The sequence below is a fragment of the Argentina silus genome (assembly GCF_951799395.1).
Source record: "Argentina silus genome assembly, chromosome: 3".
Classification (NCBI taxonomy): Eukaryota; Metazoa; Chordata; class Actinopteri; order Argentiniformes; family Argentinidae; genus Argentina; species Argentina silus.
The window spans coordinates 1374894-1391311 of NC_139657.1; the positions used below are offsets into that span (position 1 = coordinate 1374894).

Consider the following 16418-nt stretch of genomic DNA (forward strand, 5'->3'; position numbering starts at 1 on the left):
CGTTTGTGTGTCAAAGGTTGAAAAGGGATGAACTTTTGACAGACAGAGACTGAACGGACTGACACACGTTTGTGTTTGTGCCTCCATCTCCATCTCTGCCTGTCCGAGACTCACTGAGGCTGCTGTTTGCAGAGGTACAGAGAGAGAGAGAGAGAGAGAGAGAGAGAAAGGAGGCAGAGAGAAGACATTCTCTGGTGCTGCTAGACTAGCTGAGCCAGTCTGCGGGCGAGGGACCCCATTCTCCTTTCTCCATGGTGCTAAAGCCCTGGTTGTAAGGTCAAAGGTCAAAGTGGACTCATATGGTTGTGTATTATATGTTGTGGAACACAATGGACAGTTCTCAGATACTCAACTGGGAGATGTGGTCCTACAAGGGCCTCTGACCTCCGACCTCTGACCTTTTCCACAGCAGTCAGAAGTGACTGGGGCATGGTGCTTCCATGAATACAAAGTAAAGCACATTTATCATATCATATGGCTAGAGGACTGGGCAAGATGGGACCAGGGCACACAGAAGGAGTTAGCTGTATTGTGTTTGTTAAAGATATGAATCAGGCGCAGCCTCCCGGGTCAACCAGGGGAGGCTGGTGGAGGCGGAAATCGGAGGATGACTCATTGAAATGCATGGATGGAATGAGGAATGGTATCAAATGGTATCACACGGGTTTGATACCATTCATCACACATGTCCCATGTATTACAATGGGCCTGTCCTCCGATTCCTACCTCCACCAGCCTCCCCTGCTCCCTCCACAGTTGTGGAGATTGCTCCAGATCAGACACTCTCTAGAAAGACACAGGTCAAGTGTGCTGAAGGCCCTCTCTGCCTAAACCAGGGGACACAATGATCCACAGTTGTATTTTTGTAATACAATCATCGACAGACAATCGAACATTTCTACACGTGTTACATGAGTGACGGATATGTATTTGGTGCTGTTGAACTGTGGCCAAGTTACTGTCAAAGTATTCTGAGGTAAAAGTCTGAGGTAAAAGTGAGGTAAAAGATTCTCTCCACAGCCCAAGAGTAAAAGTCACACTATGTCAAGCAACAGTATATTGATTCAATATTCAGTTGACGAGTCTGTGGGTTTTGTATGGGCTTTTAGATGTATGGGTGCCAAATTATGTTTGTGTTTGAACAACGTTCGCTACAGGACAGCATTTTCCAGCGGAATACACATTACGGTAGTACACTTTAATTCATCATTCATTCTACCATGTATAGTGTAGACTCCAGGGGAGGCTGGCGGAGGTAGACATCGGAGGACGTGGGGCTCACTGTAACGCACGGAATGGAATGAAGGAATGGTATCAAACACGCTTGTTTTTCCTCATTCCTCATTCCATTACGTGCGTTACAATGAGCCCCCCGTCCTCCGATGAGCCCGGTCCTCCGATGTCTACCTCTGCCAGCCTCCCCTGGTAGACTCCTATGACCAAAGAGCACTTGTTGATTGACACATACAGTACATACCACACGTCGGGTTCCATGTCTGAAGGGGACGGTAGCCTTTCTGCCATGGCTAGTGGACGGTTCCACCCCTGTGCTATTGAGGTTGTGTTGATGAAGTTCTTTTATTCAAGGAGAGGGGGTAGTGGAACTTGGAAGGGTTAGGGTTAGGGTTAGGGTTAGGGTCAGGGTTAGGGTTAGGGTTAGGGTTAGGGTTAGGGTTACACACGTGAAACAGTGTGTTGTTTACAGCAGTGGAGGGAGGCTCTGCCAGCTTACAGGGAGGCTCAGCCTCGACGGTGTGCAGGAGGTCATGGCCTCAATCTGACACTGGGTTTCCACCCTATCGCATCACAGCTAATGTTACTGGTATCCCCTTTCTCCCTCTCTCTCTCTCCCTCTCCCTCCCTCCCTCTCTCTCTCTCTCTCTCTCTGTCTTACTGCCTTTTTTTCTGCCTCTCTGTCCCCCTCTCTCTCTCTCTCTCTCTCTCTCTCTCCCTCCCTCTCTCCCTCCCTCTGATTCCCTCTTCAGAAATATCAGAGGTTACCATCTTACTTGGCAGAAAGCTTTGCAGTGTTTTGTTTGGCAGGGAATCAAGATGGCGCTCAGAAGTGCAGCCTCACCACCAGCCACATGCACCAGGTCCTGCTGACGCCACACAAAGTCGCTCGGAATTCAGAAAGTCCCCCCCACCCACACCCCCTCCACCCCCCCCAGAAAGCTCTTCCACCCCTTCTGCCACCAACTGTTGATGACCATCACTTATGACTTTATTCGTTTTATTATCGAAACTGAAACAGAGTCCAGAAATGTCCAACTGATTCATGAAGTTATTTGACAAAGTGAAATCATTTGTGTGTGTGTGTGTGTGCATGCGTGTGTGTGTGTGTTCATAGCCACGCGCAGGGGGGAGGAAGTGACCAGGGTGTGGTTGGATGAATTGGCCCCTTCAGCCATCAAGGAGCAGAGAGGGTGGGTTTGACTGCTATGGTTACACCTCAATGTAGATGCCAGGAGATGACCGCCCTCTTTTCCCCGAAAGGCAGACACACACACACGCGCACACACACACGCACGCACGCACGCACGCACGCACGCACGCACGCACGCACGCACACTCACTCACTCACTCACTCACTCACTCACTCACTCACTCACTCTCTCACTCTCTCTAACCACTTTGGCCACGTTTCTGGAATCAGGACAGAATGCTTGAACAGTGAATGAACCCAGTGTATCGAGGTGCATACTAACCAGAGACACACACACACACACACACACACACACACACACACACACACACACACAGCAAACAGCAAACGAACCCCCTGTTAATCATCTGTTGGCTCGTATGAAACCACAGACCCTCTTTTCTCTCAAAGGTGTATGTTAGGTCAGGTGACTAGGTCAGGTGACTAGGGGGGTACAACTGTCGGCAGGTTGTTGGTGTGTATGTCTTCAGCAGGGGAGGCTGGAGGAGGTAGAAATCGGAGGACGGGCTCGTTGTAATGCATGGAATGGAATTTCATCCCATGCATTACTATGAGCCCGTCCTCCGATTTCTACCTCCCCCAGCCTCCCCTGGTCTACAGCAACGCTACTCTTCCTAATGTGTTGACTTAACCACCTCTGTAACAAAACAGTACGTAATCGCTCGCTTGACGACAAAAACCCAATCTTATAATAGAACTGGTTTACATACGGTAATTGTGTTTATTCTATAAGAAACGTGACTGAAAAATCTCTACCTGTTTTTTCTACGGGGTCTATCTGTGCCACTGAATAACTGTTGAGCCAAACCAACCCACCAGGGGAGGCTGGTGGAGGTAGAAATCGGAGGACGGGCTCGCTGCGATGCATGGAATGGAGTCAGGAATGGTATCAAACCATGGTACCTGTGTTACCATTCCATACATTACAATGAGCCTGTCCTCCGATTCCTACCGCCACCAGCCTCCCCTGCATCCCACCCGGGCAGCTCAGCACTCTACGTCAATGGTTTACATTTAAGCCAGTGTTTCACAATATATCGTAAAGTAATATATTTTGTGTATTGTACATAATCTAAGATACTATGGGAATGAGCCAGACTAACGGGGTGAATGAGCTCATCTCAGACGTACAGTCACAGCCTAGCCTGTGTTTATTGAGAAGAGGGGAAGAAATATCTCAAAAGATATCACAGGAATCCGACATTTCATGAAACCAAGGCTTTACAATGATGCTACTACATGGTCCATCCATTCATTGGACTCTGGTGCTCTCCTATGCAGCTACATTGGTCGTTATGTAGCTTCATAGAGACTACTTAGTTTAAAGTCATTTTATTGTAGTGATGACGCTTTATACACAGTAGATTTAGAACACACAGGTACAGACGTCACACACCGACAGAAACACTTCCTAATACGTCAGTTTGGTACAAATGATTATCAAGATCATACTTCACATGAATACAACTATTGTTTTGATGTTATACACCACAATATGAATATAAAGAACCATGCAATGTAACCAACCATGTATTTCATCATGTACATTAAATATGTAAGTCAAGAACAAGATATGTTTTTGGGGGGGGAGGTTTTGTATCTGAACTTCAATCAAAAAACAGTGTTTATTTTCAGACTTGTACAAACATTGTAAAGCTGAAAGTATTTTTCTTTTTATCGGAATAAAAAAAACAACATTCTTATAATACTCTTGTGGTGGAAGTTGTCACAAATCGTCGATAAACAAGTTATCAAAACATTTACCACCCACCGACCCACCCAGTGTGGATCCAGATGTCCTGTCCTCTCATGCCAGAAGAGAGTGTCCCAACTGCAGCCGTTGACAGTGTCCATCGGCCTTGTGGTCTGGGGGTCTTGGAATGCAACATCTCCTCCAGGGGAGGCTGGTGGAGGTAGAAATCGGAGGACGGGCTAATTGAAATGCATGGAATGGAACAAGGAATGGTATCAAACACGCTTGCATTCCATGCATTACCCAAGAGCCCTATCCTCCGATTTCTACCTCCACCAGCCTCCCCTGATCTCCCCCACTCTCAGAGAAGTGATAGGGGGGTTGTTCAAGAGGCCTCAGATAGGAATATCTCATGTAGAACACACACACACACACACACACACACACACACACACTCACACTCACACTCACACTCACACTCACACTCACACTCACACTCACACAGCTACACTTTCTTGGGCACGTTTGTGATGATGGGTTTGGGGCGTGTCTTAAAGATGAGTTTCCTCTTGATGAGGGCGGAGACAGAGTAGGAGGTGGAGCCCTGCTGGTCGGTCTCCATGGGAACGTCAGTGTTCTCGGCCTGTGATTGGCCGGGGTGTTTTGTCAGGACGGCGAAGGGCTTCTCCAGCTTCACCACCTTGCCGTACAGGATGTGGTGACCCACGATGAGAATAGGTACGCCCTGAAGGAGGAGGGGGGGAGGTGGAGGAGGAGGGGCAGGAGGGGGAGGAGGAGGAGGGAGGAGGAGAGGAGGTGGAGGAGGAGGGGAGGGGCAGGAGGGGGAGGAGGAGGAGGGAGGAGGAGGGGAGGGGCAGGAGGGGGAGGAGGAGGAGAGGAGGTGGAGGAGGAGGGGAGGGGCAGGAGGGGGAGGAGGAGGAGGGGGGGAGGAGGGGAGGGGCAGGAGGGGGAGGAGGAGGAGGGAGGAGGAGAGGAGGGGAGGGGGGAGGACACACGTCATCAAACAATGAGCCCGTCCTCCATTTTCTACCTCCACCAGCCTCTAGCTCATGACGCTTTATGGTAATATGACGTGTGCATTAAAGAGCTCTGCTTTCTATATATATACATATATAATATATCTGCCATTTAGCTGACGCTTTTATCCAATGCACTCACTGCGACTTACATTGCAGTGAGTACATACACTTCAGTATAGATGGTCCCAGCAGGAATCAAACCCACAACCTAAGCGTTGTTAGCGCCATGCTCTACCAGCTGAGCCACAGAGGACCTAGATAGCCTATGATTGACACATATCAACCTGCAGTGTTGTTATTTCTGAGGGGGACTGACTGATTCTGATCATTCCATCTTACGCAATCAAAATCCTCTAATCGGCCTGTAATCCAAGGGAGACTGGTGGAGGTATACATGGAATGGAATATGGAATGGTATCACATTTTCGATACCAATCCCTCATTCCGTTCCATGCATTACAATCAGCCCGTCCTCGGACGTCTGCCTCCCTCAGCCTCCCCCAGCCTCCCCCGCTGTACTCCCATGTCCAGGGGCTCCAGTACCTCCTTGGTGTAGAGCAGGTCTCCCATGACGTTGCCGGCCAGACCAGAGTCCTGCCGCGACATCATCTCTCCCTGCAGCTCCACCAGGAGCCACTCTGGGGGGCCGCTGCCATCCACACCTCTGGTGCTGCACACACAACAACAACAACAGAGATGTCAACACAACAACAACAACAGAGATGTCAACACAACAACAACACAGAGATGTCAACACAACAACAACACAGAGATGTCAACACAACAACAACAACAACACAGAGATGTCAACACAACAACAACAACAACACAGAGATGTCAACACAACAACAACAACAGAGATGTCAACACAACAACAACACAGAGATGTCAACACAACAACAACAACACAGAGATGTCAACACAACAACAACAACAACACAGAGATGTCAACAACAACAACAACAACAACAACCACACAGATACAAGGGGGGGATCTAATCGTGAACCTGCACATACACATATCTAGTATGAGATCACTAAGATAGTGAGTACAGTTGATTCGATTGGATTGTTTGTCAGTGCATTTCGTCTTATTCACATAAAACAGGTCATGACAATTTGATGAAATAGATTTAAAATGTAAATATTAGTTTGTAACTTGCAACTTGCCAACCCCCATGGAACTGACCATTCCCCCGTGGAACTGACCATTCCCAGTGGAACTGACCATTCCCCGTGGAACTGACCATTCCCCCATGGAACTGACCATTCCCCCATGGAACTGACCATTCCCCCATGGAACTGACCATTCCCCCGTGGAACTGACCATTCCCCCGTGGAACTGACCATTCCCCCATGGAACTGACCATTCCCAGACAACAGACCGACTGACAACAGACCGACTGACAGCAGACCGACTGACAGCAGACCGACTGACAGCAGACCGACTGACAACAGACCGACTGACAGCAGACCGACTGACAGCAGACCGACTGACAGCAGACCGACTGACAGCAGACCGACTGACAGCAGACCGACTGACAACAGACCGACTGACAGCAGACCGACTGACAACAGACCGACTGACAACAGACCGACTGACAGCAGACCGACTGACAGCAGACCGACTGACAGCAGACCGACTGACAGCAGACCGACTGACAACTCTCACCTTGAAACCACGATTTGAACCATGACGCTGTTAGAACGCTGACAAGAGGACTGATGTTCCCGGCATGCACCAATACGCGCTTATCCTACCATCATATAACGACCATTATCGGTAGTTAAATGTCAGAAATGTAATGTAATGTAATGTAGTGTAGTGTAATGTAATATAATGTATGTAATGTAAGTAATATAATGTAATGTCTGTAGTTCTCTCTCTCTAAGTCGCTTCCTTCCTCTCGTGCTTGGCGGGTTTGGCGCCAGCTGCCGCCGCCGTCCGTCTTCCGGCCGTGAGGTTCTGTTCCGGTTCAAAGGTGTCCAACGTGGCTCTGCCTGCAGCGTGGACCGTCGTCTGGGAGCTGGCGAAGTACAGAGAGACTGAACTAAGAGAGCTGGACGTGAGTATGTTGAAACTGTTACTAAGAACTTTACTAATGAGGACTTGTCAACAAAAGTGGTATTTGCTGGCAGGACAGCGGTTGTCTTTAACCGGGGACGAGCTAGCTAACATGGTCTCCTAGCGGAGCCGGGCAGCGAGCTAACGAGCCACGGGGTTCATCTGCCCGAGGAGGGACGAGCTGGTTTCACTGTCGGAGATTGGCTCTACATGGTGGGGTTGTGTTGTATCTGCAGTTATTGCTTAGTAAATGTTAACAGAACTAATGCGTGCACAGCCAGCCATCATTAGCCACGATGGTCCTGCCATCCATGCGTGGGGTGTCCCGTGGAAATTGCTCACGCACGGTTGTCCAGCCAGCTAACACAACAGATCATGATTGTTTTCATAGATCGATCAGCGAGAATGGGGGAGTTCAAAGTGCACCGGGTCCGGTTCTTCGACTACATGCCCGCTGCCATCAGAGCCATGGCGTTCAACACCCGCACAGAGCGGCTCGCCGTGGCGCGGATGGACGGCAGCGTGGACATATTCAACTTCGCAGACAACTACTTTCAGGAGAAGGTAAGAAGACAGATCGCTAGGACATGGAGAAGTGTGTAGTATTTTGACAACGATGACTTGATCGGACGAATACAGTGTCCTTACCCCCAACGGGACTTTAGACAACAGAGAGAACATCTCTTTGGTTAAAAGTTGCCCTAACCTCTTGTCCTAACCTCTTCATCCCTCTCTAAACACTGCTACTCCTTTGGACAATAATCACATGCATGGAACAGAGGAACAATAACATAACGTGTGACAGTGACCCTTGTTTTGTGATGTGCAGGTGATCCCAGGGCAGGACTCTCGGTCCATTGAGGCCCTGTGTTGGGTCGGGGGGCGTCTGTTCAGCGCTGGGCTGAACGGGGAGATCACAGAGTACGACCTGGACAACCTCAGGCCTCTGTACTCTCTGGAAGCCTACGGTGGCCCCATATGGACAATCATCAGCAGCCCAGAGGGGACTCACCTGGCGGTAAGGCAGCTTTCTGGAGTCCACACTAGCAGCATACTACTTAGAACCCGGGTTCACAAGATATTTTGTCTCATGACCCCAAATTTCCATCACATATTTCCTGTGACTCCAACAACTTGATTGCAGGCTATGCCAACACACAAATGTATTCTAATAACCTAAAACATGATCTAATGGGTTGGATATGATCCCCAAAACACTGCAATATAGGCTACAGGTGCAATACACAGACAATGTTTGTCTTCATACGAAATAAAAATGTTTGTCTAGTTTATCAAATCACAGAGGCGAGTTAGATTTTCTCAGGGGACCCCAATGTGCAATCAGGGGTCCCCGAATGGGGTCCCGACCCCAATTTTGGGAACTGCTGACTTGAGTCTGTGTTTTCCTGGGTCAGGTTGGATGTGAGGACGGGACAGTGAAGCTGTTTGAAGTTCTGCCAGAAGACAAGATCCGTTTTGACCGTAACCTGGAAAGACAGAAAGGTGAGAGAAGCAGAACCCGAGTCCTGGTTCCAGGGGAGGCTGGCGGAGGTAGAAGTCGGAGGATGGGCTCATTGTAATGCATGGAATGAGGAATGGTATCAAACAGGCTTGCATTCCATGCATTACAAAGAGCCCTATCCTCAGATTTCTGCCTCCTCCAGCCTCCCTTGGAAAGGAACCGATCTTTAAAAATTTGAAACGGTGCGTGTGCGTAAAAGCATAATGTGTGTAGCCGTGTTCTAACGGGTGTGTTCCACGTCCTCCAGGTCGCATCATCTCCCTCTCCTGGCATCCCTCGGGCGACCAGATCGCTGCGGGCCTGATGGACATGATCAGGGTGTTTGATGTTCAGTCTGGTGAGATGATGATGATGATGATGATGATCAAGCCTTTCTGCTTTGTTGTAGACGTGTCTGTGTGAACCTGCCGTAATACCTGACACGCTGTTGGCTACAGGACATGACTGCAGGCTTAAGCACCATTCTTTTTTGAGAGGTTGTCTTATTTTAGAAGCCAGCAATGTTAGGATTATTTTCTTCCTAGTGCTTAGGTGTGTGTGCTTCTTCCTAGTGCTCAGGTGTGCTCCTGTTAGTCGACTGACTGTAACCACTAGTGCTCAGGTGTTTGTGACCGTAGAGTCTCCTGTTAGTCTACTGACCGTAACCAGGGATCAGAATGTACTTTTCACTCTGTCAATCTAAAAGGGCGCTTTCTTAAACAGAAACGTTCCATCTCCCCTCCCCCCTACAGTACCTAACCAATTGAAAGCTTCAGTTTGAGACGTTTAACAAGGAGGAGATGATTTGTGTCAGGAGAAGATTTCATTCCGCTTCTGCGTGTAATTTTCTGATGACGGTCGCAGTCGCACTTGTACTTCCAAATAAAAATTCCAGGCCCCACTGCCAAATATTTGGGCGCAAATGTGACCATTTTGGTCGCGATTTAGAGCCCTGACCGTAACTAATCTGTTGGTGTACTGGCAACAGGGCGGGGCTATGAATGAAGTGGTAAGCAAATGATGGATGTATTATGTTTGTGCTCGTTGTCCCCGGGAGGGGTAGACGACTCCTACGGTGTTGGAGGGAGAACACCCGTGGTCTGAATCTGACCCCTGACCTCTGTGTTGTTGTTGTTGTTGTCAGGTCACGCCGTCCACAGACTCCTGGTGGATCGTGGCGTGGGCGTCTCCAGGAAGCGGGAGTGTGTGGTGTGGAGCGTGCTCTTCCTGGCCGACCGCACCGTTGTCAGCGGCGACTCGGCCGGTAAGGTGCAGGTGTGGGACGGGCAGACGGGCACGCTGGTCAGGACTCACCTGATCACCAAGTGGGACGTCCTGTCGCTGGCCGTGTCCAAGGTGAGGGGGGGGCGGCGGCTTGCTGTGATTGGTTACAAAAAAACTAAAAAATGGTCTCATTTTTTGACACAGTGCATCCATTTCTCTGCAATCAATCGATTATGTCTCTTTGCTCAGAGGTATTACAAGGCACATGGTTGTGCGGAGTTTGTGTGAAATGTGTGTGTTTGTTTGACAGGACCAGAACAGTGTGATGGCCGGGACGTCGGAGGGAACCGTGGTCCAGTTCCAGTTCCTCACCCCGACTGTAGCGGAGAAGGAGAAGAGCTGGGTCAGAACCAGAACCTTCAAGAACCACACCCACGACGTCAGAGCGCTGGTGGAGATGGAGACTGCTGTCGTATCAGGAGGTCAGTACCAATGCTGTCTGTCTGTCTGTCTGTCTGTGGGGGGGGGGGGGGGGTTGAGACTGAGCAGAGCAGAGCAGAAGACACATTTCCATTGAGTCACTTGGATAAGTAAAGCTGTGTTGTGTTGGATGAATGAAATCAACATACAACATGGCTATTTGATAAAGAGGACTTGTGGATGCACTTTGAGAAGACTGTGTCTGTTCCCTCCCTGCCCCCCAGGTATGGACACCCAGCTGGTAGTCAAGCCCCTGCTGGACAAGATAGAGGAGAGATCCCGCGCCTCGGCGCTCTGCAAGATCCAGTTCCCCAACGTGAGTAGAGGGGCGTCAGGGACCACTCTGGTCTTTCAGCGGATTTAGATTTGTTGATTTTTAGATGTTATGGCTACTGGTCAGCGACTGATTTTAGAACGGCTTTGAGTGTTCTGTTGTTGTTGTTGTTGTCTTGATCCTGTTGTGTTGCTGTTGTCTCTAGAGGAGTCTGGTGTCCTGTGCCAAGAAGGCGGGGCTTCTGCTGTTCCAGTTCACTGCTCAGCTGGAGCTCTGGAGGCTGGGGGAGAGTGATGGACATGGTGAGAGAGGGGGGGAGGGAGGGAGGGGGAGGGAGGTGGAAAGAGAGGGAGGGAGGGGGTGAGAGTGATGGACATGGTGAGAGGGGGAGGGAGGGGGAGGGAGGTGGTGAGAGTGATGGACATGGTGAGAGAGGGAGGGAGGAGGAGGGAGGGAGGTGGAAAGAGAGGGAGGGAGGGGGTGAGAGTGATGGACATGGTGAGGGAGGGAGGGGGAGGGAGGTGGAAAGAGAGGGAGGGAGGGGGTGAGAGTGATGGACGTGGGGAGGGAGGGAGGGGGTGAGAGAGGGAGGGAGGGGGAGAGAATGATGGACATGGTGAGGGAGGGAGGGAGGGGGAGAGAGTTATGGACATGGTGAGGGAGGGAGTGGGTGAGGGAGGGGGAGAGAGAGTGATGGACTTGGTGAGAGAGGGAGGGGGAGAATGATGGACATGGAGAGATGGATGGGTCTCGAGAGATTGCGATGGACAAGGTGAGGGAGGGGGAGAGCGATGGATGACCGTGGTGGAGGGAGGGAGGAGGGAGGGAGGGAGGAGAGAGAGTGATGGATGACCGTGGTGGAGGGAGGGAGGGAGGGAGGGAGGGGAGAGCGATGGATGACCGTGGTGGAGGGAGGGAGGGAGGAGAGAGAGTGATGGATGACCGTGGAGGGAGGGAGGGAGGGAGGGGAGAGAGTGATGAATTGCCAGAGGGCAAGAGAGTGAGGTATGAATTTTGACCTGTCAATATCATAGTTGTCAAAGACAACAAACAATTGTCTGAGAGATTTGAAACAATAGTTTATTGTGACTGTGTGTCTGTTACTGACGATCCACCTGTCCCATTCTCTCTCTCTCTCTCTCTCTCTCTCTCTGTAGGTAAGCATGGAGACCTCCTGCCTCTGAAGAGCAAGCCTGAGAAACTCCTCCATCTCAAGAGGAAGGTGGGTCTGAGTCCTGGGTCTGAGTCCTGGGTCTAGTCCTGGGTCTGAGTCCTGGGTCTAGTCCTGGGTCTGAGTCCTGGGTCTGAGTCCTGGGTCTGAGTCCTGGGTCTGAGTCCTGGGTCTGAGTCCTGGGTCTGAGTCCTGGGTCTGAGTCCTGGGTCTGAGTCCTGGGTCTGAGTCCTGGCTCTGAGTCCTGGCTCTGAGTCCTGGCTCTGAGTCCTGGCTCTGAGTCCTGGCTCTGAGTCCTGGCTCTGAGTCCTGGGTCTGAGTCCTGGCTCTGAGTCCTGGCTCTAGTCTGTATATCAATATGTCAAACTGCAGAAGGTAAACATAAGTAGAGACATTGTTATGATTGCTAGCAAAAGAGCCAGTGTGGTAGAAAATTAACGGTAAAATCCAGTAAATTACTCAATATACCTGACCTGACCTTACCTTACCTTACCTTACCTGCAAGCTTAGTAAACCTCGGGCCAAATCAGAACACATTTACCGTTCGTTAGCGGCCGCTCAGATTTACGTTTGCTAGCAGTCGTAGTGGTGAGGTCCGTCTCCATGACGAGTGTCTTCAGTTCTGTCGACATTCTGCTGTTTGTGACGTACAGACGTTCATATTCACGTATTCAGTCTCTAGACCTCTAAGTTCATCTCACTTTTGTAATGTCATCAATGTCACTTTTTTTGTCGTGTGTGTGCGTGTGCGTGTGCGTACCTGCAGGGTGAAGATCATATCTGCTGTAGCTCCATCTCTCCGTGCGGAGGCTGGCTAGCCTACTCTACTGTGTCTGCTGTTCGCCTCTACAGAGTCAACTACGAAAACAACACCATCACTGTCACCAAGGTGGGCTTCGAACCTGGGTCTTCTGGCCTGGTTAGCCCTCTCAATAGGGGGTTTGAACCTGGGTCTTCTGACCTGGTTAGCCCTCTCAATAGGGGGTTTGAACCTGGGTCTTCTGACCTGGTTAGCCCTCTCAATAGGGGGTTTGAACCTGGGTCTTCTGACCTGGTTAGCCCTCTCAATAGGGGGTTTGAACCTGGGTCTTCTGACCTGGTTAGCCCTCTCAATAGGGGGTTTGAACCTGGGTCTTCTGACCTGCTTAGCCCTCTCAATAGGGGGTTTGAACCTGGGTCTTCTGACCTGCTTAGCCCTCTCAATAGGGGGTTTGAACCTGGGTCTTCTGGCCTGGTTAGCCCTCTCAATAGGGGGTTTGAACCTGGGTCTTCTGACCTGCTTAGCCCTCTCAATAGGGGGTTTGAACCTGGGTCTTCTGGCCTGGTTAGCCCTCTCAATAGGGGGTTTGAACCTGGGTCTTCTGGCCTGCTTAGCCCTCTCAATAGGGGGTTTGAACCTGGGTCTTCTGGCCTGGTTAGCCCTCTCAATAGGGGGTTTGAACCTGGGTCTTCTGACCTGCTTAGCCCTCTCAATAGGGGGTTTGAACCTGGGTCTTCTGGCCTGGTTAGCCCTCTTAACATCAGTATCACCAAGGATTTGTTCTCTGTAGTTCAGTAAGAGATGTATTCTGACTCTCTCTTCTTCTCTCTCTTCCTATCCATCTCTCCTTTTCCACTCACTCCATCCTCCCTCTCTCCCCTCTCTCTACATCTCCCCCTCCCCCTCCCTCCCCCTCCCCCTCCCTCCCCCCCAGGTACCGAAGCTCCCCAAGGTCCTACGCTCCGCCCACCAACTCTGCTTCTCCTCCGACTCCTCCAAACTATTCGCTGCCTCCAGCCAATCGTCCGTCATCGTCGTTTCTCTCGGCCAATCGGAGTGCAAGTACGTGCACACCCTCAAGCCCAAGTCAGGTGAGTGGACGGAGAGGAGGCGGTTCTATTTTGACAGGAGGACTCTGGTGTCACATGGTCGTCTCAAACGACAGTTTGTTTCCCCCTTTTTAACTCATTCAGTGCCGAGTGTCAATAAAGTCGCCCGAATTATCAACATTCTAGAGCTCCAAGGGTGACTCTGTTCACCAAAAATGCATACATGATGATGTTTCATTTTGTAGCCAATCAAAGTGTTGTTGCTAGGTAGACACCACATAAAACACTTGGCACTCCAGGTGGTGAGTGTTCCAGAATCCTTTGGCAGTTGGTGAGTTAAATCCCCATCAGGCTCTCTCACCCCCTGTACTGAGAATGCCAGAAATAGCACCTGAATCCCACCTGAATGAAATGATAAATGCAGGGTTCTCCCCAACGAATGGAAGAGGGGCGCGGCGCCACCTTGTGGACCGCTACTGTATGTGAACATTTCAGAGCAAATGAAACTGATATTTAGTGATAGAGTAACTCTCTTTGATCATTTACATTCATGGCATTTAGCAGACGCCTTTATCCAAAGCGACTTACAACAATACATTTGTTTAAGTAAGTGAATCATCTATCCAACAGTCATCATAAGACAAAGTAACCGATGCTCAGACCAGGGGCCATAGGCAGTCGTAATGTTAGAAGAAGGATTTTTATTTATTTTTTATTAACAGGAGAGAAACTTGTACAGGGGGGTAGTGGGGATGAAGAGGTCTTTAGGAGGGACCGTTAAGATGTGAGATGGGTCTTCAGTCTACGGTGGAAGTGGTCGCCAACAACATCGTTGTTAAAAGTGAAAGCGTTGTTATGTTCCCCAGTGAATTCAGTGGTTTAGCACATTTTGACGACGCAGTCCAGCGCCACATTGTTCAACATAGCAGCACTTGGGTCATAAAAAATTAAATAATAAGTTAACTTTGTCATGACATAGAATAATGTTGTTATTTTCTCCTCTCTGCCCTCTCCTCCTCCCCCTCCCTCTCCTCCTCACCTCCCCCTCCCCCTCCCTCTCCTCCTCACCTCCCCCTCCCTCTCCCCCCCCCCTCCTCCCCCCCTCCCTCTCCTCCTCCCCTCCCTCTCCTCCTCCTCCCCCTCCCTCTCCTCCTCTCCTCCCCCTCCCTCCCCTCCCTCTCCTCCTCCCCTCCCTCTCCTCCCCTCCCTCTCCTCCTCCCCCTCCCTCTCCTCCCCCTCCCTCTCCTCCCCTCCCTCCCTCTCTCCTCCCCTCCCTCCCTCTCTCCCCCTCCCCCTCCCTCTCCTCCAGGCTCCAGTCAGCCCATCCATCTGATGTCTGCCAGTGATGACGGGAAGTGGCTCGCTACAGCTAGCTCTGACTTTCACATCCACATCTACAACCTACACAAGCTGAAGGTGAGCTCACACACACACACACACACACACACTCACACTCCTTCTCCTCATCTTCATTGATTGGTTGACTGATTGATTGATTATCCTGTTTAGCTCCTCTCCCATCACCTGTTCTGTATAACTGACCATGAACTTGTCTGTGTGTCTGTCTCTGTGTGTGTGTGTGTGTGTGTGTGTGTGTGCGCGCCCCCCCAGCTCCACTGTCACGTACCAGTGTACAGTTCTTGCCCCAGTGCCATGGGCATCCACCCCACCACCAGCAACCTGGTCATGGTGCACGCAGACCACCAGGTAAACTACAACTCCCACAATGCACCTTGTTGGTACACCTTTAGTTATCCAGATTACTCTCTCTGTGTGTGTGTCTGTAGATATTTGAATATGTAATATGAATGTGTGTGTGTGTGTGTGTGTGTGTGTGTGTGTGTGTGTGTGTGTGTGTGTGCAGATCTTCGAGTACTCCATACTGCAGAAGGAGTACACGGAGTGGAGCCGGAGGCTGCAGAGGGAGGGGCTTCACCCCCTCTGGCTGAGCAGGGACGCGCCCGTCACACACGTGACCTTTAACCCCAGAAACCCCGCCCACATCCTCATGCACGACACCTACATGTTCTGCATCATCGACCAAAGCCTGGTAAGAAACCAACCAACCGACCAATCAGAGATGGCCTCCTACCGGCTGACTGTAGTGTGTTGAAACGTTGACAGGAACGCAGGTAGAAGTGAGGTGATGTTTACAACATGCTAACATGCTAACTTAGGGTCCGTTGACTTGCTCTGGGTTCTGGGTTACAAATGCTAACAATTAGCTGTTAGTTACAGTGCCCAGATAAACCGAACCAAAGTGTTGATTGAAGTGTTGTTCCTTGTCCAGAGACTCATTAGAGGGTAAGGAACCAAATATGTGATTGTGTAATGTGGGTGAACTATCCCTTTAAAGTCATAGTGACTTCTATGGGGAGTGTTGCACACAAGCTCATAGTAAACATGGTCTCCCCCCTTCCTCCCTCCCTCTTCTCTCTGTGCCTATCCCTCTATCCTTTTCCTCTCTATCCCTCTCCATCTCCCCCCCACCCCTTCCAGCCCCTCCCTGACCCTCAGTGCATGCTCTTCAATCAGATGACCCTCAGGAGCCAATCAGAGCAGAAGAGACAGAGTCAGGCCCACGCCTTCAAAATCTGCAAGAATTTCCAGGTGAGAATTAGTTGGATTAGCTGGACAACAACGTTTACAAAAAACTAAGACGAGTGTCTTCATCATCGACTCACGTGTGTTTGATATTATAATATTTATATATAT

At 50.3% G+C, this 16418-nt stretch overlaps 2 protein-coding genes across 3 annotated transcripts in view; one reads left to right on the forward strand and one right to left on the reverse strand.

The window, feature by feature from the left end:
- Positions 1-4498: 4498 nt before the first annotated feature.
- chtf8 (CTF8, chromosome transmission fidelity factor 8 homolog) lies at positions 4499-7118 on the reverse strand. Its single transcript, XM_083666938.1, has 3 exons — positions 6852-7118; positions 5723-5849; positions 4499-4884 (listed from the first exon to the last, which is right to left on the reverse strand). Exons 1-3 carry the CDS (start codon positions 6872-6874, stop codon positions 4645-4647), a joined length of 390 nt encoding a protein of 129 aa, XP_083523064.1. The 5' UTR covers positions 6875-7118; the 3' UTR covers positions 4499-4644.
- Positions 7119-7137: 19 nt separating this feature from the next.
- The window catches only part of utp4 (UTP4 small subunit processome component), a 10095-nt gene continuing 814 nt past the window's right edge, over positions 7138-16418 (forward strand). Inside the window, exons 1-16 of one of the 2 annotated variants that reach the window (XM_083665964.1) lie at positions 7138-7245; positions 7636-7808; positions 8074-8262; positions 8660-8747; positions 9014-9103; positions 9890-10101; positions 10280-10451; positions 10674-10765; positions 10929-11025; positions 11881-11945; positions 12661-12783; positions 13589-13745; positions 15013-15119; positions 15315-15410; positions 15568-15753; positions 16203-16313. In XM_083665964.1, the coding sequence (XP_083522090.1) occupies positions 7650-7808; positions 8074-8262; positions 8660-8747; positions 9014-9103; positions 9890-10101; positions 10280-10451; positions 10674-10765; positions 10929-11025; positions 11881-11945; positions 12661-12783; positions 13589-13745; positions 15013-15119; positions 15315-15410; positions 15568-15753; positions 16203-16313 (1944 nt within the window). In that variant the 5' untranslated portion in view covers positions 7138-7245; positions 7636-7649. Of the gene's footprint in view, positions 7250-7635; positions 7809-8073; positions 8263-8659; positions 8748-9013; positions 9104-9889; positions 10102-10279; positions 10452-10673; positions 10766-10928; positions 11026-11880; positions 11946-12660; positions 12784-13588; positions 13746-15012; positions 15120-15314; positions 15411-15567; positions 15754-16202; positions 16314-16418 lie in introns of both variants that reach the window. The other variant, XM_083665965.1, reaches the window with a different exon arrangement.